Source organism: Hordeum vulgare, chromosome 5H (assembly GCF_904849725.1).
Source record: "Hordeum vulgare subsp. vulgare chromosome 5H, MorexV3_pseudomolecules_assembly, whole genome shotgun sequence".
Taxonomy (NCBI): Eukaryota; Viridiplantae; Streptophyta; class Magnoliopsida; order Poales; family Poaceae; genus Hordeum; species Hordeum vulgare.
The window spans coordinates 183,709,509-183,735,026 of NC_058522.1; the positions used below are offsets into that span (position 1 = coordinate 183,709,509).

The window sequence follows — 25,518 nt, forward strand, 5'->3', positions numbered from 1 at the left end:
TTAACCTCCCCTGTTCATCGTGTTCTTCATACAAGGTAATTAAAACTCTATTTTGCCATCCTATTTGATCCATTTATTCTCTTTAAATTAATGAAATCAGTTTTTCCTCGTAGAATCTCTGAGCTGTGCAGACCCATGTCTAGAACACTTGATGAATTTCACTAAGCTCTTAAATTCTTCACGAGATTCCTCAATTGTGTAAATTTTTGAATCTGCGCAACTCTGGAACCCAAGATCAGAATGCTTAGTCAAATTCTTCACCACACTGGTCAAATTCCTCAACTTAAGAAATTTTTCAATTTCCTCCAATCTGAGAAGCATGTGACCTCTCCAAATTCTTCGCACCTATACTATGTTCACACGTACAAAATGTCAGTTGATGAATCACTAGGTTCTCATCAACTTAACTCATTTGCGGCATTTCTTCAAGAAACATTACGTGTATCCTCAGATTCCTCAAGAATACAAATTCCTCAGCAAAAACCTCAACTGAAGAAAATGGAGGAAGACAGAAAACAGAAGGGTGGCAAGAAGCTGGAACAGAACACTGCCTTTGATATCCATGAGGAGATATATGTTGAGTACTGCACACGAGATGAAGAAATACATGGAAAAGAAACCATGGCTAAACGCAAGATAAGGCTTCAAAGGATTGAACGCAGATGGGCGAAGGAGTGGAAGGAATACAAATATGTCACTCCAAAATATGCCAAGAAGTTTGCCCTCAAACCTCCTTGCAAAATATTTCCACTGGGAGACCAACAAACGGCACATCCTTCAAGCGTAGCCACCATTGAGGACTATCCTGATGAAAAAGACAAGTATTTGTCTAAACTTCAGAAAAAGGCAAAAGTGGTTGTCTCAAAGTTTAATGAGGATTATGCTGCTACAACAACTGTTGCCACTTCTTCTATTGTTGAGGCTTGTGCTACAGAAAAACCTCAGAAGAAAGTTGTGTTGAAGAAACCAGGTCTCAAGCCAAAACCCTCAACAGAGAAAATTCCTCAAAAATTAGCAACAACTGCCAGATCCTCAATTGCAGCAAAGTCCTCACCTCCTGTGCACACACAACTCAGTAAGCATTGATTGCAATCTATGGCGATGGCTAGACGAATGCTGATGACAACAAACCTTCCCCTGCAACGGCACCAGAAGAATGCTGCTAGCACTCCCCGGCAACGAAACTAGAAGAATGTTGTTGATGGCCCACCAGCGCGTGGGTTCGCATCAGTTTTCGAGGGTAGAGTATTCGACCCAAATTTGTTGGTACGCCAGGCAGGAGTTGAGAGAATACTCTCGAGTATTAGCAGCTGAATTTGTCAGATTCAACCACACCGGAAAGATTAGTATCTGCAAGCAAAGTATCAGTAGCAAAGTAGTATGATAACAACGGTGTCATAAATGATCTGTTGACGGCAGACTATTCCTAACGATTGTATCATTGGCGCCAAGTTGCCTCGTTGACGGAAATTGTCAGTTCCCGTCAACGATCAACGAATCAAGATTGTAGCAGGTAGCAGCAATGTAACGAGCAATAGTAGCGGCAAGGAACAGTAGTAGTGACAGCAGTAGCAAGTAGCAACAATAGCAAGCGACAGTGATAGCAACAGTAGCAGCAGCAGCAGCAGAGCAAAACAAGTAACAGCGGTAGCAACGGTAGTAGCAGCAGCAGCAGAGCAACACAAATAACAGCAGTAGGACAAACTCGTAGGCAATGGGTCGGTGATTTGTTTGGATGATATTCATCATGCAATAGCTATAACACGGAGAGATATGTGGATAGCTCCCGTTCGTCAATGTGATGTAGGCATGCATTCCGTGTGTCGTCATACGTGCTTAGGGAAAAGAACTTCCATGACATCTATTGTCCATCCCTCCCGTGGCAGCGGGGTCCAAAAGGAAACTACGGGATATTCAGGTTCTCCTTTTAATAAAGAACCGGACCGACACATTAGCACTTGGTGAACACATGAACTCCTCAAACTATGGTCATTACCGGGAGTGGTTCCGGTTATTGTCACTCCGGGGTTGCCGGGTCATAACACATAGTAGGTAACTACAACTTGCAAGATCGGATCTAAAACACACATATATTGGTGACAACATAATAATTTCAAATCTGAAATCATGGCACTCGGGCCCTAGTGACAAGCATTAAGCATGGCAAAGTAGTAGCAACATCAATCTCAGAACATAGTGGATACTAGGGATCAATCCCCATCAAAACTAACTCGATTACATGATAGATCTCATCCTACTCATCACCGCCCAGCGAGCCTACGAATAGATTACTCATGAACGACGAAGAGCTTCATGGAATTGGAGACAGAAGAAGGTTGATGATGACGATGGTGATGATTTCCCCTCTCCGGAGCCCAAGACGGACTCCAGATCTGCCCTCCAGATGAAGAACAGGTGGTGGCGGCGCCTCCGTATCGAAAACGCGACGAAAACTTCTCTTTTTATTTTTTCTGGGACGAAAGGGATCTTATAGAGCTGGAATTGGGGGCGGCAGAGCCGTGTGGGCCCCACAAGCCTGCCCACCGCCACCAGGGGGTGGTGGCGGAGCCAGGGCTTGTGGCCCACTGGCCCACCCCCTGAGGTGGAACTTGGCGCAAATATTTTTCTTATTTTCCAAAACTGCTCCCCGTAAATTTTCAGGACGTTTGAAGAACTTTGATTTCTGCACAAAAATAACACCAAGGCAATTCTGCTGAAAACAACGTCAGTCCAGGTTAGTTCCATTCAAATCATGCAAATTAGAGTCCAAAACAAGGGCAAAAGAGTTTGGAAAAGTAGATACGATGGAGACGTATCAACTCCCCCAAGCTTAAAACCTTGCTTGTCCTCAAGCAACTCACTTGACAAACTGAGAGAGAAAGAAAAACTTTGACAAACTCTGTTTGATCTTGTTGTTGCGACTATGTCTAACTCATAACCAGAATTTCAGCAAGATCACAAGTTAACCACATAAGCAAATAACACAAAGGTCTCACGGTAAACTAATATCAATGGCATAATCAGCTAACGAGCAAATAATAATGAGTTTCAAATACCAACACTTCAATCAAAACAAGCATGAAGCAATATGAATAGGTGGTATCTCGCTAGCTCTTTCTGAGACCGCAAAACATAAATGCAGAGCACTTTCAAAGATCAAGGGCTCACTAAACATTGTAATTCATAGCAACGGAGATCCAGTCATAGTCATACTCAATATCAATCAAAAGCAAAGCATAAAAATGACAAAGCATAGAAACAAGCAAGAAAGGGTTGCACAAGCTACTAGCAACACGATTCGCCTCGCACTGGATCCCAAAGTACTACTCAACTTCATCGACCTTTGATATGAGGATCCAAACACACCAATTGATGACTTGAAACTTCCACGTGGACTGAGTCACATGGTCACTTCATTCATCATTGAAGCAAAATGGAAGGATCAACAAGTCAAACAAGCTCGGGTTGCAAAGGCTAAAAGGGAGAAGTACCTCAAGACAAACATCCTCAACCTGACGCCTGAGAAACTTGTCTCGACTCAGGCTGAGTTCAAAACCCTCACTAACAAATACACTAGTCTTTATGCAGACTGCAAAGGTGTCAAAGTGAGGTTTGTCCACGCTGCAACTCATGCAATTGAAGAATACAACAGCAGGGTTGCTCCAAAGCAACCAATAAATCCTCAGCCAAGCCATACTGTGCAACTGGCTGGTGAAAATGAAGAACCAGTTGCTGATGAAATTACTCAGAATATTAGAGCTGAAGAATCTGCCAGGCCTGACACTGCTAAAGTAGTGCCTGATGAAAATGTTCCTTCACCAAAGTTTTCAAAGGTGAAGAAAGTGACTCTTCCGTCTGCATCAGACGTGAAGAAAACAAAAGTTGCTGAGAAGGAGCCAAGAAGAGAAAGGCTTCAACACCTACAAAGTCTTCAGAGGCAAAACACATGAAGACTCTTCCTGCTACATCATCAGCTCTAGTGGACGCAACTCCCCTCAATGTTGCACCATCATATATGATTGTTTCATTTGGTGAAGAGCACATCATTCCAGAACAGGATGAGGAAATGGATGATAATCGCTGTGCTGCATCTACACCAATTGATGAGGAAATTCAAGCAGATCAAATTCCTCAAACTGAAGAAATGACTCTTGAAGAAAAAGAGGCTCATGAAGACATTGGGAGCAGCACACGAGCTATCCATGATGAGTTTTGGGAAAAGGCTCACCCAAAATCGCCAATATCAGCTCAAATTCCTTCAATTCCTGCAGCCACTGAAATTTTGACTGGCTCCTAAGAAAAGAGCTCGCCTGTGAAATCAGCACCAGATCAAGATTCACGTGCATCAGTTGAAGAAACTACATCCACTCACTCGGCACAACAAATAACTCAAGCTGAAGAACAAGCTCCTGATGAAAATGCCTCATCTCAGGATAGAAATACTGCTGATGAAACTGCAATTGTAGTGGTAAATCCTGAAACTGCAACTGTGCTGGCTAGAAATTTTCAAGATGTTCAACAACATAATATTCAACCAAAGCCTCATCAGCCCTTATCAAAGATGCCAAAGTTTCTGAAGGAAGACTTCTATGATGAATGTCATTTCTTCACTGGAGAAAACCCTTACGATAGGCTTCGTATGAGGCACAAAAAGTTCTGGACAAGAACTCAACTTAACTACTATGCTTATGTGTTCTGTGGAAGAAAGAAAACATTTCTTCACACCCACATTCCTCATTGTGACATGGAGGAAATTCCTTGCTTCACCTCAGTATTGAATGTTCTTCACGAAGCAGGGCTACTACCATTCTGCACATATATCGGTGACTAGAATACTCACATTATTCTTCAATTCTATGCCACCTTCATATCTCAGGCGACCCCAAAGACGTCAACACGTGGGTCTTGGACTGGATGACACAACACACTCACTATAAAGCTGCAGCCACATAATTGCTTCGAGCTCTTCCAATATCAATTTCTTCCAATGTCTTACACCCGCATGCGCGTTGCTTGATGAACAAATATTCGAATACATGGAGTGTGAATATTTGAAACTTGATTTGAAGACCATGATTTTATCACCCTGTTGTAACGCACTGCCCATATTGCTAGTACCAAATCAAATACAAAGAGTCTAATTTAGACATCCAACACAATGACATCGATAATCAAGTTCATGTAGACAAAGGAGTGGTAGTCTTGCTGCTCCAATCCAATTGCAATCTTTTAATATCCTCGAATAAGTTTGTTTTACATCCTCCCACTGTTGGATTTGGGTGTGGGAGTGTGTGTTTCTTAGGGTGTGTTGAGTTGTGCCCTCGGCAAAACCCTTTGCTGGTGTTTTATGCTATTTATATGTGTGCGTGTGTGTTGAACTTGTGTCGAATGTTGTGATCTGATGATTTGTTTTACTTATAAAGCGAAGTGAAAAATCGGTAAAGATTGATAACACAAAGAAGATATCTCCAAAAGATTTTACTATAATTCTTAGGTTTAAGAATTACTTTATAATTTATAGATCTTATATCCTAGTGATTTAAACACTCTTATATTTCTTTACGTTCTAGCATGTATGAACAAAGTTACACGTGATTGAAAAAAAAACCCGGACTTTACTTTAACAGTAAAGATACGTTAAGGTAGACGCATCCTTGATAGAAAAAAGGAAAAAAAAGCGAAGTGGCACCTTTGTCGTAGAACTGAGGCTGGTAAAATGGGCAGGAATCTAGTTGAAGCCAGGAGCAACCGATCAGATTGTGACCAAAGTATTTTTCAACGTGTGAAGTGAGGCAACACATATTCTGATAGGGGCGATCACTTAATTGTTCTAAAACAACCCTCAATCAACTTCTATTTACATAGCCTTCCATTACAACTCTTAACTCGAGATATATGTGCATACATGGCATGCAAGCCAACTCTAACTCGAGATATATATACATACAATGGTAGTAGAATAATATGAACTGCGCCATCTAGTGGGCTGCAGGTAAAATAAGATTACCGCATCATCAGGCTTGAAAACTGTCATCTTCGTACACTCTATCATTTGCTAGTGCAAGGCAGATGTCCACCGAGGTTTTTCATTGCCGATGGCCCTCTGGGAGCGCAACCACTCTGTAAAATGGAACAGCTCTCTCTGGTAGATTCCCATCCTCTTCGTCATCATCAAATAAGAGATTGTAACTATCAAAATTAAGGGAGCAGTCACAACATATTCTTCAGAAAAGGTGAACATTACTATTACAGTACTAAATACAGTATTAGCTAAACGGAAGTAATCAGAAGGTTTCATTGTAATCGAGTATATATGCATCTGTATGTCCCATCTACTCCCTATGTCCCTAAATATAAGTCCAAGTCTTTTAGAGATTTCATTAGATGACTATATACGAAGTAAAATGAGTGAACCTACACTCTAAAATATGTCTATATACATCCGTATGTAGTCCCCTAGTGAAACCTCTAGAAACAGAGGGAGTACAACTTAAGCTACGTTTAATCAAAGCTCTGTTGTGTGTTTAAAGAAAGCAAACACGAAAGTACTGTTGTATTTTCGTTAATAAGAACCATGTACAATCGTACATGCACAACAGCTAGTGCAATACAGTAGATGGGTGAAAACGGTTGTGCTACTGACAAGAAAAACACCAGACTAAATTTTCATGCAAAGTCATAATTTATAACATCTCAAATTGGTCCAAATATCACCAGATAAAGGTACTCCCTCCGATCCAAAAAAAGTGGTGGCATTTAGTTCAGCTTAAGTTTAACGTGAACTGAAGTCACAACACTTTTTTTGAACTAAAGAACACTGGAACTAGACAGTACAAGGAAGGTAGGAGGAAAAAAATGAGCTCCGGCTTCGGGCCAGTGTCCACCTCCCAAAGACCCTCAGAATCACGGCGGCGAGGGCCAGCCCCAACCAGAGTGTGCGTGCGACGGTCCTGGACAGAACAAGCGTCAAGATCAAGGATGACACGACAACCAGAATCAGCAAGTTGAGCAGCGGAAAACAAATTCATGGTAAGTCGAGGAACATGAGCAACATCAGGAACAGAATAAGAGGAAGTGGAAAGAGTGCCTCTACTAACGACAGGAAGGGGACTACCATCAGCGGTGAGGACATGAACAGGAGAATCAAGCGAACGAAGAGAGGACAGAGTGGAAGAATTAGAAGTCATATGAAAGGAAGCTCCAGAGTCCAGAACCCATGGGGATGTACCTGACTGTGTAGAAGGTGGTTGCTCAGTGCGGGAAGCCTCAGTCACAGAACCAGCAGTACCCGTTGAGGAAGAACCGGAAGCAGCGAGCAGACGCTTAAGTCTCAGAATATCCTGCTCAGTCAAAGCGATGGCTGAAGCTGTCGAGGTAGATGACGAAGTCGCTGGAGATGGTGACCGCGCCTTGCGCAAGTGTTTCTTCTTCGTGTAACAGTGCGGCTCAATATGACCATCATTGTTGCAGTAGTTACAATGTGGACGGGGGCGACCTGAGCCGCCAGAAGGAGTGGGCAAGAGCGGCGGATCACTTGAGCGAGAAGGGGTCGGTGCAGCAGGTGGCGTAGAAAAAGTCCGAGCAGCGAGCACCGAGGGAACCTCCAGCAAACCAGCACCACGTAGGCGAGTCTCCTCAGCACGAATCTCAGAAAGCGCCTCCATGAGAGAAATACGGCCACGAGCAAACAACTGAGCACGCCGGGGCTCACTCCTTACGGAGCCGAGACAGGAACTCGTAGACCCGATGAAACTCCAAGTCGGCCTGGACGGCCTGGCAACAGGCGCAAGTACGACAACCAGCACTGCGAAGAGAATCAAGCTGGCGCCAGATAGCAGAACTCTGTGCATAGAAGGCATCAACAGTAGAGTCACCCTGATGAAGAGCATGCTCCTGACGGACCACGGAGAGGTATAAGGCATCACCAGAGGGCTCATAGCGCTGACGAAGGCGGGTCCACATCTCAAAGACAGTAGGAAGGCCCAGAAACTCAGAAGCAAACTGAGGCAGAACACTAGCAGTGAGAACAGCGGCAGCACGAGCATCATCATCAAGCCACTGGGTGTAACGTGATCATCATCAAGCCACTGGGTGTAACGTGAACCGGACAGAGCATCCCGATACACCTGAAGAGTTTCCTCATAAGCCAAGACCTTCTCATCATAAGCACTCACAGTGGCCTCATAAGCAAGCTGAGTCGTATCCTTGGCGGCCTGAGAAGCATCCGTAGGAAGAGCCGGTGGGATCGGCGGGGTGGGAGCCAGGGGAGGAACCGGACATGGCGGACAAGAGACCTCGCCGGAAAGAAAGCCCCATAGGCGGATGCCACGCATGTGGATGCGCATGAAGCCAGTGAACTCGGTGTAGTTAGTGCCATCAAAAATCACTGGACAACGAGGAACAGCAACGTAACCGGATGCAGCAGACATTTTTTTTTTTTTAGAACCAGAGATCCAATCGAGATCAGATCAGGGCGGCGGCTGGCGGGCGCTGGATCAGGCGCTGGACCTGACGGGAGCCGCTCCTGGCTGGAGCGGGAGGTGCAGTGGGAGCGGGAGGGGCCGCTCCTGGCAGCCTGGAGTCCTGACGGGACGGGGAGCCGCTCCTGGATCAGGCGCTGGACCTGTCGGGAGTCGCTCCTGGCTGGAGCGGGAGGAGCAGCGGGAGCGGGAGGGGCCGCTCCTGGCAGCGAGTCAGCCTGGAGGCCTGACGGGAGATGCTCCTGGATGGAGCGGGAGCGGGAGGAGCCGCTCCTGGATGGAGCGGGAAAGGGAGGAGCCGGGGGAGATCGGCCTGCTCCTGGCGCGATCTGGAGGAGAGGAGCCTCTCCTGGGCAGAGCCGCTCCTGGCGAGATCGAGAGTTTCGACGGGGACGGCGGGAGCGGACGAGGAGGAGACAGGAAACACGAGTTGCGCGTGCTAAGAAAACCTAGGCTCTAATACCATGTTAGGAATAAGCAACTTGTATTACCATGAGGCCATAGGCCGGTATATATATACATGTACAGGTGGTGGACTATATGCAGGAAACCCCTTATATATTGGGATAAATACAGAAGGGTACATGACTTGTATTATAACTCTAACATCCCCGTGGCGGACCGTGTCCAGTGCTTCGACTGCGGTCTCTTTGGCCATGCACAAGTTTCCTGCTCCAACCCGTCGTGCTGCTACCTCTGCAAGGACCCCGGCCATCCCACGCTTCTCTGTCCGAATCGTCCGGTGACGGGCGAGCTCATGATGTACGGCCATGGCATCGAAGGCCTTGGCTTCTTCCACATCGAGGTTTACACCGAACGAGCTCATGATGTATGGCCATGGCATCGAAGGCCTTGGCTTCTTCCACATCGAGGTTTACACCGAACGAGCTCATGATGTATGGCCATGGCATCGAAGGCCTTGGCTTCTTCCACATCGAGGTTTCGGACATTCCCCATCCGGTGCCCTCCCTCCAGGCGATTGTATCGGTGAACGGCGAGGGCGCGGCCACTCCGGGATGCTGGAGTCTGAGCTCAACCACCTGTACCGCTGTCAGTGGGACTGGCGGGTGACTCCGACAGCCGCCAATGAGTTCACGGTGGTCTTCCCTGATGCGGTCAGCTACAGCTACGCCACCCGGAGCGGCGATATCACCCTCGCTCTGAACAAGCTCGTGGTGGACATCTCGGAGCCTACCCGTGACGCTATGGCGGTTGTCGTCCTCGACACGGCCTGGATTCTCCTCTCGGGCCTGCCCGATATTGCCCGGTCGGAACGGGTGATTCGCAGCATGTCCAAGTTCCTTGGCGTGGTGGTTGTGATAGATGAGCTCTCACTTCCCAAGGAGGAGGAGGTCCACGTGAAGGTCAAAACCCTGGACTCCTTCAAAGCTTCACGTCGTGATCCGAATCTTCTTCAACGACGAGTGCTTTGCCATCAAGATCGCCCCTGAGCCGCCCAACCATGTGGGCTGCCCTCGCTTCTCAGATGATGGCCCCGCTGGCGGTGGCCAGGGGGGAATGACGACTACCGCGGGCGCCACAGGCGCTCGCGCTGCTCCGACAACGACTTTGACGGCTCTGAGGACAGCCGCTCCCCCTCCCCCGCACTGACCCAACGAAGGCCACCACATCTCGGGGTGGAGTGCAAGGGGGTCGGGCTGCTGGGAGGCAGCTCCCTCTCCTGGCTGCTGCTCCCGCCCGCCCCCTCCGTTGGAGGATGTCACCTCCGAGATCCCCCTCCAATGGCTGGGGCTCCCCCCACAGCGCGTCAGGAGGGAGTGACGTCTCCAGTGTGGGAGTGCTGGTGCTCCCTCACCTCGGCCCCGTCGCCGCCCTCCCTCCCCGGCCCCGAGGATGTCTCTGTGACACCGACGGTGCTGCCGGGTCTAACCGGCCCTTCCACGGCCGTGGCCGGCCTTGCTGCTGACGATGACTCGACACCCGGCGGCCCGTCGCCGGATGTGGAGTTGGTGCCCCGCTCCCCTCTGAGTCGGCCGACCTCCCCCCGGGCGCCTCCTCCAGGCCTCTTCTCCAACTGCTCCGCGACAGTTTGCCCCCCCCCCCCCCGCCTGTTGCCGCTGTGGTGGTGACCACTCCACTGACGGTCCACCCTCTCCCGTCACGGACGGCTGCTTGCTCCAAGAGGGCTAGGTCGACATCAGCTCCGGTGGCTTCTTCCTGATGCAGTGCTCGGATCGATGCGGTCCGGCCTCGTGGGAGCCCAACCCTGCCCATTCCGAAGATGACACAGCTTCGGGCAATGGCCCGCAACCTCGAGCCAGGTGCTCCAGTCATTCCTGCTACTTCTTCCACCTGCTCGTTTTCTGCTCTCGAGTTCGCCCCGCTCGGCTACCTCGCGAAGGTCGCGGCGGATTCGGTGATCATCTTGGGGGGGGGGGGAGTAGATCCCCCTTAGTTTAGACTGAAGCGATCTGCGCACGGGAAATCCTGGACGGGTGACTGGCCGAGACCCGCGCTCGCCTAGCCGCATCCTCGACCCCCGACCCCAGTGCTCCCCCCACCTCGCAGCCGGCTGCCCGGACCTCAACGGCGGTTGCTGAGATTCGGGGCCGCACCTGCTCCCGCACCGCAGCACTCCGTGCACAAAGCGCCTCCCATGTCCTGGGGTCAAGCAGCCCCCCATGGCGCCTTGATGCGGACCCTCTTCTGGAACATCCGCAGTTTCGGCCAAGATGGCCGGCGCCGACAGCTCGTTGAGTACATGCGAGATGAACGAATCGACATAGTGGACATTCAAGAAACCATGCACACGGATTTCTCCCTAATCGAACTCGAGCGCCTAAGCACCCACCTGTTCACGTGGCATTGGCTCCCTTCTAGTGGGATCGCCGGCCACTCGGGTGGCATCCTTCTAGGAGTCAAGGATGCCACCTTCGAGGTAGGGAGCGGACAATCAGCTTCAAGTGAGAGATCATTATTGTGTACGACCCGGCAGACCACCTCCGGTCCACGGCCTTCCTCACTGAGCTTATTTGGAAGGTCTCGGCCGTGATCCTGCCGGTGGTGGTGGGCGGCGACTTCAACCTCCTCCGCAAAGCGGAGGATAGGAGCAATGATTTAGTCAACCTTCCGAGGATGGAAATGTTCAACGACTGCATTGCTGAGCTCGGCCTTCGGGAATTAGATAGGGTTGGTGCCAGGTAGACCTAGACCAATCGCCAGGCAGACCCGAGCCGCTCCGTCCTGGACCGCGTCCTGGTCTCTCCTGAGTGGGAACTCCGATGCCCCCTCGCTTCCCTTTGGGCTATCACCCGGATTGGCTCGGACCATGTTCCGCTGCTCCTCTCCTCGGAGAATGACCACCCCCCTACTCCCGATCGATTCCGCTTCGAAACCTTTTGGCTTAACCAAAATGGTTTCGTAGACGTTGTTCGCGCTCGCTGGACGAAGGCACGGTTGGTACCCCATCGATCCACATCTGTAGTCGACCATTGGCACTTTTGTGCCAAGCGCTCTAGACTGTTCATGAAGGGGTGGGATGCGAACCTAGGCCAGGATCTACGGGAGCGCAAGAAATCCATCCTTGTCGCCATCCAGGTGCTTGACCTTCGGGCTGATTCGGTGGGCATCTCACCCGATGAGTGGATGTTGTGCTATGATCTCGAGGATCAACTTTTGACCATCTATACAGAGGAGGAGGCCTACTGGCGGCTCCGAGGAACCTAGAAATGGGTCCTCAAGGGTAACGCCAGTACAACATATTTCCAGGCCATCGCCAATGGTCGCGGCGGTCGGCGAAGGAACTCCATCCCCTTGCTATGGGATGGAGAGACCCTCCTCCAGAGTCCGGCTGAAATCCGCGAGCATGTCTGTGGCTTCTATAAGGCCCTCTTCTCCTTCTCTCCTAGGAGTGGTTCGGCTCTGGCAACAGACTTCTGGACCGGCCATCAATGTGTCTCGGCCACGGAGAACGCAGCCCTAATAGCCCCGTTCTCTGAGGAGGAGGTCTGGACTGCCATCAAGGAGATGAACCCCTTGTCCGCTCCAGGCCCAGATGGCTTGCCGGTCAAGTTCTTCCAGGCCTTTTGGGATGTCATTAAACATGAGGTGATGGCCCTATTTGAGGAATTCTATGTAGGCTCCATAGACCTCCACCGCCTCAACTATGGGATCATCACCCTGATCCCCAAGGTCACTGGCGCTTCGGATATTCACCAGTTCCGTCCCATAATGGTGATCAACGTCATCTTCCGCTTATTGGCAAAGGGGTTCGCCAATAGGGTGACCCCTTTGGCCGACCGCATTACCCACCCCGACAAGTCGGCCTTCATCCGCGGTTGGTATATCCTGGATAGGGTCCTAGTGTTCCACGAAGTCCTTCATGAGGTTCATGCTAAACACCTCAAAGCACCTCAAAGCAGTCTTCCTGAAGATCGACTTCCACAAAGCCTATGACACGGTTAGTTGGTCCTTCCTTCGGGAAGTGTTTCTTCGGAAAGGGTTTGACGATCGTTGGGTTACCCGAGTCATGCAGCTAGTCTCGTCCACGCAGACCACAGTTAACATCAATGGGGAGATCGGTCCTTACTTCCCCCCCCCCCTATGTGGGGTTAGGCAGCGCGACCTCTTTTCCCCCTTTTCTATTCAACATGGTGGTTGATGCTTTGGCGTCTATTCTCGATAAGGCTAAGGCCGCGGGCCACATCCATGGCATGGTACCTCACCTAGTCGAGGACCACAGAGTGTCCCTCCTGCAGTGTGCTGACGACACCATGATCATGGTGCAGGGCTCCGCGGATGATATCTCGAACCTGAAGTTTCTCCTACTTTGCTTTGAACATATGTCGGGCCTTAGGAGTAACTTCGCCAAGAGCGAAGTGATGGTGATGGGCTACTCTCCTGCTGAGAGTCAGAGTATCGCTGACAGACTTAACTGCCAGCTGGGTACATTCCCCACCTCCTACTTGGGAATCCCCATTAGCGACTCACGCCTGTCCGCGGCAGACTTGCGGCCTGTTGTGCTCAAGCTCTAGCATCGCATAGAACCTTGGCAGGGTCGGTGGCTGTCTAAGGCGGCACGGACGATCCTTGTCAACTCCTCCTTGTCCAGCTTGCTCCTGTTCATTATGAGCTTCTACAGCCTGCCTGAAACCCTCAATCATGAGATCAGCACCATCCAGGTGAGGTTCTTCTGGGCTGGCGATGGTGATAAGCAGGAATACCATATTCCACTGGACTGATATCTACCGACCGCAAGACCAGGGCGGCCTAGGGATCATGTCCTCGAAACGCATGAATATTGCCCTCCTGACGCGTTGGCTCTGGCCGATCGCAAATGGGGCGGGAGGCCTTTGGCTCCAGATCATCCGGAACAAATACCTGCGGGGCCAGCCGCTTGCTTTTTGTCAAAGGTCTGGAGGCTCCCAGTTCTGGTAGTCCGTCATCCAGTTGCTCCCGGTCCTTTGCATTGGGACTTCCATTGAGGTTGGATCCGGAGCATCTACCTTGTTCTGGTTCGACCGATGGGTTGGGCCAGAGCCTTTTGCAGCACGCTTCCCGGTCCTATTCTCCATGGCGGTGGACTCTAGGATCTCGGTCAAGGCCGCCCTAACTGTCCTTGGACACCTTGCGTTCCGGCAGCCTTTTGGGCCCGCGGACATGCTAGCCTGGCACGACCCCTTGAGACCGTCGCCCTTCACGAACCGGACTTAGACCAGCGTGTCGATCACATCTCATGGCACCTTGAGCCTTCGGGCATTTTCTCCACGAAGTCTCTATATCGAGCCGTTGCTGCTTCGCCTGCGCTAGAGCCTCTCGAGTTGATCTGGTCGATCGGGCTTCCCCTGAAGATCAGGATCTTCTTGTGGTAATGGATTCGCGGCCGTGTTCCATCTGGCGTTGAGGTGCTTAAGCGGAAAAGTCCAGGCGATGGGCTCTGCCCACTATGTGGGACCGATGAGGACTCGAATCACTTCTTCTCGTGCGTGTCCACCCAGTTGCTCTGAAGCTGCCTCTGGGAGGCCATTGGTGGGCGTTTAAGCTATGAACCAAAAATAAAACTTGTGTGCAACAAAAATCAAAGTTCAATGGTTTCTGTAGATGCATAGCTGCCAATGAGACATCATTCAAGGTACCAGCAAAAGGTTAACACAGAAGCTAGCGTGTCCTGAGCATTTGCCCCCAATATTGAATTTGAAAAACTGTCAAATGTCCATAATTTAAGATGTACTCCCTCCGTCCCAAAATAAGTGTCGCCGATACAAACTTTGTACTAAATCAGTGACACTTATTTTGGGACGGAGGGAGTATATGTGTAGCTGCTAGGAAATGATCCACGATATGGCTGTTTAAATGGCAGAAAGAGAAGCCTAGAGGTGAAAATGCATGATTTAAGAGTCAGAGAGTGCTACATATCCGGACGGGGATAACAATTTCCATTGGTCAAGTATACTCGTGGCTTGTTAGGTTCATAGCTTAAAAGTGCCTAACATTCTTTTTTGCTTAACTCGCCTAACTTGTGGTGAAGATTCTGCATTTAGTTTGGTACTTTTAAGTTATGAGCCAAACAAGCCAAGTATACTTGACCACCGGAGGAATTGCTGCTCTTGAACGCACTGATACATGGGATCTTATTTCTCTTCCTCCCGGTGTCCGTCCCATCACTTGTAAGTGGATCTACAAGGTTAAGACTCGCTCCGATGGTTCTCTTGAGTGTTACAAAGCTCGTCTTGTGGCTCGTGGCTTTCAGCAGGAGCATGGTCGTGATTACGACGAGACTTTTGCTTCTGTGGCCCATATGACCACTATTCGTACACTTCTTGCCGTGGCCTCTGCACACCGCTAGTCTGTATCTCAGCTTGATGTTAAGAATGTCTTTCTTAATGGTGAGCTACGTGAGGAGGTGTACATGCAGCCACCACCTGGGTATTCTGTTCCTGATGGCATATGGTATGTCGTCTTCGTCGCTCTCTCTATGGCCTTAAGCAAGCCCCCCGCGCCTGGTTTGAGCATTTTGCCTCTGTGGTGACTGCCGTTGGTTTTTCAGCAAGTGCTCATGATCCAGCATTGTTTGTCCACCTTTCTCCTCGTGGTCGGACTCTTCTTCTTCTCTATGTTGATGACATGATCATCATTGGTGATGATCCCGAGTATATTGCCTTTGTAAAGGCCCGTTTTAGTGAGCAGTTTCTTATGTCTGATCTTGGACCTCTCCGCTACTTTCTAGGGACTGAAGTCTCTTCTACCTCTGATGGTTTTTTTATATCCCAGGAAAAGTATATCCAGGATCTTCTTGCTCGTGCTGCTCTTACTGATGAGCGTATTGTTGAGACTCCCATGGAGCTCAATGTTTACCTCCATGATACTGATGGTGACCCCCTGTCTGACCCGACACGTTATCGTCATCTTGTTGGCAGTCTTGTCCATCTAGTTGTCACTCGTCCGGATATCTCTTATCCGGTTCATATTCTGAGTCAGTTTGTCTCCGCTCCCACCTCGGTTCACTATAGTCACCTCCTTCGTGTTCTCCGATATCTTCTGGGCACGATCTTTCACCGTTTATTCTTTCCTCGCTCCAGTTCTTTACAGCTTCAAGCCTATTCGGATGCTACGTGGGCTAGTGATCCTTCATATCGCCGTTCATTTTCTGCTTACTGTGTTTTTCTTGGTGGTTCTCTCATTGCCTGGAAGACGAAGAAACAGACCGCAGCTTCCCGTTCGAGTGCAGAGGCTGAGTTGCGAGCGATGGCTCTTTTGATGGCAGCGGTGGTTACTTCAGGATTTTGGTGTTTCTGTCACTACACCTACTCTGCTCTTATTTGACAGTACAGGTGCTATCAGCATTGCGCGCGACCCTGTGAAGCATGAGTTCACCAAGCATATTGGTGTTGATGTTTTTTATGTGCGCACTGGTGTGCAAGATCAGGTTATTGCTCTTCAGTATGTGCCTTCCGAGTTACAGTTGGCGGATTTCCTAACGAAGGCCCAGACTGAGCGCAACATGGCTTCTATCTCTCCAAACTCAGCGTTGTTCATCCACCATGAGTTGGAGGGGGGGGTGTTAAGAGTATATATAATATAGCCATGTACCCTTTTGTACTTATCCCATTGTATAAGGGGTTTCCTGCATATATTCCACACGTGTACATGTATATATATCGGCCTATGGCCTCATGGGAATACAAGTTGCATATTTCCTAACAGAAAGGAGATTGTCATCTCTCAATCCGTGGCGAAATTACTATTTCTAAGTAAACCGTGCTATATACAACTTCTAAAATGTGCAATACTCAGGAAATAAGAATTTCTAAGTACACACAGAAATTGACACTCCAAAATGAAAAATGTGTTAGTTGCACAGATAAGACTGTACATCATACAAGCTTGTAGAAGTATAGGTTACGTACTCATCAGATTTCCTCTGCAATTTGTTGCAGTGCAATGTCACCAAATGATGGAAAAAAGAGAGTATTAGTGACATAACAAATAACGGAAAAGATAGAACAAAGAGATAACAGCAACTTGGTGGTTATTAAAACAGCATGTAGGGCTTCCACAAACTTCATACATGCCAAGGAGTTAACCGACTAAAAATCATGTTTATGCCACCCTGATGGGATGACCATACAATGCTGAAGCATGTATGTAAACAGGACAAATAATAATAATAAATATATTACGCCTTTAATGGATTAAGTATTGCCAACATAATACTATTTGCACAGTAGTAGTCACATTAACTATAGTGAACCAAGCTAGTATCAACCTGTTACAGGCAGTAGGCGTATGCCATACACCCAAGACCACAGCCATGTTCGTAGCCACACCGGTAATCATGCCACAGGATCCAAGTTATGCAACACAGTAGTGGTCAAAATAACTCTAGTGAACCAAGTTAGGATCAACTTCTTACAGGCACCTTCCTGGGGTAGGCGTATGCAATAGGGCAAAAGCCCACAACCATATTCGTAATTACAAGGCAACCCTTTGGGTAAGGGCTGGCGCCACAGGCCTAGGTTAGTTCTGCCGACGACTTGGGACGTCCACAAATCCCTCTCATTAGGACTCTGAAATCCTCCCTCATTGGAGGCATGTACAGTTGAACCCCCCCCCCCTCCCTTTTCTTTTCAATGAAATGAAACACAATGTCAGTACTCTGGCACTAACGATGGCCGGGCAATGGCGATGCGCGTGTGACGGGTGGGCTGGGTGAATGCGTTGAGTGGGTCGTGGGTCGTGGGCCGTTTAACGTGTAATGGACTGGTTGCTATATAAGCACCAGAGATACGTTGTAATCGGAACGATTTAAAATGAAGTAACTCTAGCCTCTCATTTTCTCTTATCCAACCACGTCTTCCTCCTCTCTCTCGTCCTCCTCCTTCTCTCTGCTCAGAACCAGCTCCTACCTCCAGTGACGCCTTGACCCCGAGGACGTGACAATCTGGTATCAGAGCCGCTGCCTCGCCGCTCCGCCATGCCAATTTTTTTCCCAGTTTGTCCCAGCAAATCCAACGCGGTGGTCGCGGATCACCTCCGGGTTTGATCTGCGTAATCCCTGACCTGAGGTGGGTGATTTGGGGGCGAAACCGACAGCCACGGCAGCGTTCAAGCCTAATCCGCAGACCCGCTTCCTCGCGAGGGAGATGGAGGCGCTTCAGGAGCAGATGCTGCAGGGATTCGCAGAAATTCGCGCCGCTCAGAGCAAGCTGGATATGGTCGAGGGAATTTGCGAGAAGCTCGAAGCCCTCGATGCCAAGCTGTCCGAGCAAGCCAAGCGCCTGGATCAGGTACAAGTCAAGGAAAACCTGTCCTGTGATACTCTCGGGCGCGTTCAACAGGAGCAGGCGCACACGGCTCACCTTGGGAAGCAGCAACATGTGATTGGAAGCGGGGGCGGATCGTCAACCACAGCGTCTGAAGTTTCAGATGGGATTTTAGGGGCGGTTCTGCGCGTTCAACCCAGGGCGCAACCTCGTTTTCCTCAGGTACAAGTTCAGATACCCTCTGTTGATCCGCATGTGCAAGCTGTTCAAGAAGACCCAGGGGGCAAGCGCAATTAGATGCCCAAAATGGACTTTCCCCGTTTCGATGGTACAGACTTGCAGATTTGGTTAAACAAATGTGAAGCATTCTTTCAGCTGTATCACATACCGGACAATAAGTATCTGCTACAATGTCCAGCAGGCTACAATGTATGCTATTGTGCAGGAGGGTCTGCTGCAACAGTAGAAACCATTCAAATCATCTTATTCCAAGTTAGCAGCTACCAAGTCCGACAGTAAACAAACATTTGTGCCTGGTGAATTGTGGAAGGCTCGACAACTGAAAGAGTACCGACGTGCTAATGGGTTATGTTATGGCTGTGGGGAAAAATACATACCTGGCCATGCTTGCAAACAATCTACAGCACCCACTGCCCAACTGAAACCAGCTGAATGGGTGGATCCACATGAGATCATCTCAGATGGAGTGTTGGATGCATTGATGGATAATGGTCCTGAAGAATGTGCAACTATCTCTGTTACAGCCCTATCCGGTGCTTCACATCCTAAGACCGTCCAGCTGCGAGCTATGGTGGGTAATCAGGTAGCATTGATCCTGTTAGATTCGGGCAGCACTCACACATTTGTGGACCAAGCACTGCTGGACAGAGTGGCTGTGCCTACAGAGAAACTTCCCGCACCTATGCAAGTCAAAGTGGCTGATGGAAGCATGGTCAGTTGTACTAGGGTGGTACCTCAACTATCCTGGTGGGTGCAGGGCCACAGTTTCTCTAGTCCTATGCAAGTGCTGCCATTAGGGGGTTATGACATTATACTGGGCATGGATTGGTTGGAACAGAGAGGTGTTATGCAGTGCCAATGGGCTGAAAAATGGATCCAATTTGAATATGAGGGACAGATGGTCAAATTACAAGGTGTTAAGTCTCCAACTACTGAACCTATCAAGGAAGTCTCCATGGAACAGCTGAGGAAATGGGACAAGGGGAATGATATTTGGGCTACAGCCATGTTACACCACAATGTAGTCAGTTTTGCTGTTCCAATTCCTGATGAGGTCCAACAGGTTCTGCAAGCTAATAAAGCTGTTTTCCAGGATCCTAAAACTTTGCCTCCCCACAAGGAATTCGATCATGAAATTCACCTGGTTCCTGGGGCAGTGCCTGTTAACTGTAGACCATACAGGTACTCTCCCTTACAGAAGGATGAGATCGAGAGACAAGTAAATGAAATGCTTAAAGCTGGGCTGATTACTCCTAGTTTGAGCCTTTTTGCTTCACCTGTCCTGCTGGTTAAGAAAAAGGATGGCACATGGAGATTCTGTATTGATTATAGAAGATTGAATGCTGTCACTGTCAAAAACAAGTTTCCCTTACCAGTGATTGATGAGCTCTTGGATGAGTTGGGAGGAGCCAAATGGTTTTCCAAATTGGATCTCAAGTCAGGGTATCACCAAATTCAAATGGCTGAAGCAGATGAGTTCAAGACAGCCTTCAAAACACACAATGGCCAGTATCAATTTAAAGTGGTACCTTTTGGTCTCTCTACTGCACCTGCTACATTTCAGTGCTTTATGAACTTCATTTTTCAGGAGCCCAATAGAGAATTTGTTCTCATTTTCATGGATGATATCTTAGTTTTCAGTGAAACCTTGGAAGACCACATCACCCATTTGCAAATAGTCTTTGATATTCTGCAGAAGCATCAATTGTTTGTTAATGAACGCAAATGCTCGTTTGCTCAGCAATCTATGGAATATCTGGGTCATATCATTTCTGACAAAGGTGTGAGTACTGATCCAGACAAGACTGCTGTCATGCTAGCTTGGCCTACTCCTACAAACGTTACTGAACTCAGAGGTTTTCTCGGCTTGACTGGGTACTACAGGAAATTTGTCCGCAGTTATGGGCTATTGGCCAAACCACTCACCACCCTGCTCAAGAAGCAATCGTTTCAATGGTCTGACAGTGCTGAGAGGGCTTTTCAGTTACTCAAGCAAGCTATGGCTACTACCCCTGTCCTGGCTTTACCAGATTTCCATAAGACTTTCACAACTGAAACAGATGCTTGCAATACTGGAGTGGGAGCAGTTCTATCTCAAGAAGGGCATCCAATAGCTTATTACAGTAAAGCTCTAGGTGTCAACAGCAAGAAGGTGTCCATTTATGAGAAGGAATTTCTGGCTATCATGATGGCAATTGACAGGTGGAGATCTTATCTGTCTAGGGCCCCATTTGTGATTAAGACTGATCGCCAGAGTTTGTCCTATCTAGGAGATCAAAACTTGACTTCTGATCTGTAGAGGAAAGCAATGACAAAACTGGTGGGCCTTGATTTTCAGATCCCGAGCCTTGTGGGAGAGTCATTCTCCCCCTAAGTCTTGTACGTCGTCTTGTGGGAGAGTCGAATCATCCCGATCCTGGAGCAGAGTTCGAGGAACTTGATCCTCCCAAGAGGCTTGGTGAGCAGGTCTGCGAGCTGGTCCATGGTCTTGATGTAGCTCACCTCGATGCTCCCTTCTTCCAAACAGCTTCGGATGAAGTGATACCTCAATCGGATGTGCTTGCTCCGTTCATGGAAAACGGGGTTCTTTGCCAGGGCCAGGGCGGACTTGCTGTCCACCAGGAGCTGCACCGTTCTGGTGTCTCGGACAAGGAGATCACCAAGCAGTCGAGCGAGCCGGAGCGCATGAGTGCAGGCGGTGGAGGCCGCTATGTACTCGGCCTCGCAGCTGGACAGGGCGACCACCTGCTGCTTGACCGACTGCCAGCTCACGAGACACTTGCCGAGGAAGAAGAGGATCCCGCTCGTGCTCTTGCTGGTGTCGATGTTGCCGGCGTGGTCGCTGTACCCGACGAAGTGCCGCCCCGGACACCTAGGGTAGTGGAGGATGTGGTCAAGGGTCCCCGCCACGTAGCGGATGATCCTCTTCACTGCCTGTTGGTGCTCCGTCGTCGGTCACTCCATGAACCGACTAACGTAGCCGACAGAGAATGCTAAGTCCGGCCGTGTGTGGGCGAGGTAGCAAAGGCTCCCCACAAGGCTTCGGTACTGCGTAGCGTCCACTTCCTCCATTATGTTGTCGCGGCTCAGTTTCAGTCACTCCATCGGAGTGAGGGCTGGGTGGCAGTCGGTGAGACCAGCTAGCTCAACGATGCGCTTGGCATAGGCGGACTGTCGAAGCGCGATCCCGGAGTGATCCTGGTGCACCTCAATCCCTAGATAGAAGGAGAGGAGCCCCAGATCACTCATATGGAAGGTAGCCTTCATTTCTTCCTTGAACGCCGCCACCTCTGCATCCTTGATGCCGGTGATCACCAAGTCGTCAACATAGACGCTCACCAGCAGGGCATTTCCTCCACTGCCCCGTCGGTAGACGGCCGCCTCATGCGGGCTTTGCTCGAAGCCCATCTTCTTTAACATGGAGTCCAGCTTGGCGTTCCACACCCTAGGTGCCTGCCGTAGGCCATAGAGAGCCTTACACAGGCGGAGTACCTTGCCCTCCTGGTCGGGGATAGCAAATCCCGGCGGCTGATGCACGTAGACTTCCTCCTTCAAGTCGCCGTTGAGGAATGCCGACTTGACATCCATGTGATGGACACGCCAGCCCTCCTGGGCAGCTAGCGCAAGGAGAAGTCGCACGGACTTCATCCGTGCCACGGGAGCGAAAGCATCGTCAAAGTCGACTCCTTCCTGCTGCAAGAAGCCTCGGGCCACCAAGCGAGCCTTGTGCTTGATGATTGCGCCGGCTCCATCCCTCTTCAGCTTGAACACCCACTTAAGGGCGATTGCGCAGTGACCACGAGGGAGGTCAGCGAGCTCCCAGGTGCGGTTCTGCTCGACTGCATCCATCTCCAACTGCAGTCTCTCTCGACCTCTGCAAAGGACCGAGGTTCGCCGTCCTCACACACGAGTTGTAGCTGCGCCTCCAGGTCACGTGGCACCCGTCCCGGCACCGGCTGGTCGCCGAGTAGGTTATCCATCGTACGATTCCGCAGCGGTTCGCCGCCATGGTACACGTCGATGCGCAGCGGGGAAGCGAACTTCACCGGGATGTGCTCGGTGTGAGCCGGTGCTGATGAAGACGAGCCCGAAGTGGTGACTGTCGGGGCTGGAGTATGCCGCGTCGCCGGTTGTGGTGTCGTCGACGTAGCAGGCACCGGGGTCGATGGAGTTTTGGGGACTGGGGTAGACGTGCTCGGTGAGGAGGAGCTGCTTGCTCCCCCGGCTTCCCTGAAGTGGACGTACTCGACAATGAAGTCGTCATATGTCGGCGTTGAGACGTCGTCCACCGCCTTGTCCCATTTCCACCCTCTCCCTTCGTTGAACACGACGTCTCGTGCCGTGCGCACACGCTGTGTCTTTGGGTCGAGGATGCGGTAGGCCTTTGAGCCCTCCGCATAGCCGATGAAAACTCCCGAAGTACTCCTGTCGTCGAGCTTGCCGATATGGCCGAGCTCCTTGGCGAACGCAAGGCAGCCAAAGACCCTTAAGTGGGAGACCGCCGGCTTCCGCCCATGCCAGGCCTCGTACGGTGTCCTGCCGTCGAGTGCCTTAGTAGGCGAGCGGTTGAGGATGTAGACGGCCGTCAGCACCGCCTCTCCCCAAAAAACAGCCGTCATCCCTCTCTGCTTGAGGAGAGCCCGAGTCATCCCCACAACCGTCTGGTTGCGCCGCTCGATGACGCCGTTCTGCTGCGGGATGTACGGCGCGGAGTAGTGGCGTTGGATGCCCTCATCAGCGTAGTACAACGTGAATTCAGCCACCATGAATTCGCCGCCGTTGTCAGTGCGCAACACGCGCAGTTTGCGGCCGCTCTCCGCCTCCGCAGCAACCTGCGCGCGTCTGATGACGTCCGCCACCTCTCCCTTGTTGCCGAGGACCATCACCCACATGTACCGAGAGAGGTCGCCGACGAGCAGCAGGAAGTAGCGTCGACCTCCTGGCGTGGCTGGCATCACCGGGCCGCACAGATCTCCGTGCACAAGCTCCAGCCTCTCCTTGGCCCGGAAACTCGCCTGCTGGGGAAAGGGGAGTCCTCTCTGCTTCGTCAACACGCAGATGTCGCAGAACTGCTCCACATGGTCGAGGCATGGCAGGCCTCGGACCATCTCCTTGGCACTTAGACCCTTCAGGGCCTCGAAATGAAGGTGCCCAAAGCGCTCATGCCATTGCCACGCCTCGTCGTCCCGACGGACAGCGAGATATTCCGGTTGTTCCACTTGCACATCAAGGACGTTGAGTCGATTTTCACCTCTGGGTACCTTGGCGAGAAGGTGACGCTGGCGATCCCAGGTGCGTAGGACCCCATGCTCAATGAGCACGCGTGAGCCGTTCTCATCCAGCTGTCCCAAGCTGATGATGGAGTTCCTTAGCGCGGGGATGTAGCAGCCGGTGCTCTCCCGTCTTGGTGGTGAAGATGACGGAGCCGACGCCCTTAATTTCCATAGCAGAGGCATCCCCAAACTTGGCGGAGCCTCGCGCGTCGGAGTCGAGCTAGGCGAAGAATTCCCTTCGACCGATCATGTGGTGGGTGGCGCCGGTATCGAGGCACCACCCCATAGTCTTGTCCTTCCCGGAGCCATCACCGAGTAGAGCGTGCGCTTTTGGCTCGTCGAGGTGGAGGAGAGCCTTTGCGGCTGGTGTCGCTGAAGGTAGCTCGATGCTTGCATGCGCCATGAACAGAGCCGTCTCCTCCTCCGCCGCCTTTGCGACGTGAGCCTGGCCGTGTCGTGGCTGTCGACACTCATTGGCCCAATGGCCAAGCCGGCCACGATTGTGGCAACTGTTGTCCTGTGCCGGCTTGGGCTTGCCAGCGGCGCCGTCCTTGGCGCCTCCGCGGGCGTCACCTTCGGCACGTCCTTGTGCCTTGCCCGGGGCGGCTCTTCGCGCCTTGCGCTGCTTGTCGCGCCTGCGGCCGCCCGTCGTGGAAGAAGGCTCCCCCTCCTTCCTGTCACCGAGGCCGGCATCCCACTTCTCACGAGATAGGAGCAGCTTCCCGCCGGTGGTGATGGGCCCCGAGAGAGGTTGTGGCTCATCGACGTCGACGACCTTGAGGCGGCCTATCGCCTCCTCGATCGTCATCATGGAGAGGTCCAGCAAAGACTCGATTGAGCGAGCCATCTGCTTGTACTTCTCGGGGATGCACCGAAAAAGCTTCTCGACAGTTCTCTCCTCGGTGTAGGTGGCATCGCCGAACTTCACCATCTTCTACAGCAGAGTGTTGAGACGGAGAGCAAAGTCATCAACGTCCTCACCTGGCTTGAAGGCTAGGCTCTCCCACTCCTCACGAAGTGCCTGCAGTGTGGACTTGCGAGCACGGTCGTTGCCGATGTGTGCCGTGGCGATGGCGTCCCAAGCCTCCTTGGCAGTCCGCTTGTTGGAAAGCGAGAACTGCATCTCGGGTGGGACTGCGGTGATGAGGGCGTCCAGTGTCCGTCGATCCTCTTGGTGGTCGATGTTGCTCTCCTGGACCGCCTCCCACGGGTGCCGCATCGGGACCAACATCCCTGACCACAGTTGGTTTTGGTGAGGGTAGGCCACCCAACACCGGGACCAACATCCCTGACCACAGTCCGGACCTCGTAGAGGACGCGGTCCTGGTCGTCGTAGCCGCCGTCGCGCGCACCTCCACCTGGAGCGCCGTCGCGATGTGCGCGGGCATGCTTGGCTGCCCACTCCGCCGTCCGCTCTCACGCCACATTGGCGCGGTCTGCGTCGGCGCCATCGTCTGAAGGCGCGGAGCCGTTGGAGCTGTCGGAGCCGTCGTGGAGTACTTTGGCATCCGTTGTAGCCTCACGTGCTGCCTCTGTTGCTGCTGCTGCTTCTACCTCCTCCCTGGCTGCTTCTACCTCCGCTCTGGCTGCTGACAGCTCCGCCGCAGCCAGCCTCGACGCCCTTGCTGTCGCAGCAGCGGCTGTTGTAGTTGCTCGGTCCTCTGCCACGGCGCGCTCGGCCTCGTGCCGGCGCCTCGTGCTCGAGGTAGCCGTGTGCTGAGAGCGACCTGCAGACATGGCTTGCTGCAGGGGGCTATTGCGTGAAGAAGAGTCTGCTTCTGACGAGTTGCTGCTCGACAGTCC

At 51.1% G+C, this 25,518-nt stretch overlaps 1 protein-coding gene across 8 annotated transcripts in view; it reads right to left on the bottom strand.

Moving 5' to 3' along the window:
• Positions 1-5,757: 5,757 nt before the first annotated feature.
• The window catches only part of LOC123395421 (SAGA-associated factor 29 homolog A-like), a 76,599-nt gene continuing 56,838 nt past the window's right edge, over positions 5,758-25,518 (bottom strand). For 2 of the 8 annotated variants that reach the window (XM_045090415.1, XM_045090413.1), the window contains 2 exons: positions 16,820-16,860; positions 5,758-6,189 (listed from right to left, as the gene is read on the bottom strand). In XM_045090415.1, the coding sequence (XP_044946350.1) occupies positions 6,087-6,189; positions 16,820-16,860 (144 nt within the window). In that variant the 3' untranslated portion in view covers positions 5,758-6,086. The other 6 variants (XM_045090420.1, XM_045090414.1, XM_045090416.1 and 3 more) reach the window with 5 other exon arrangements.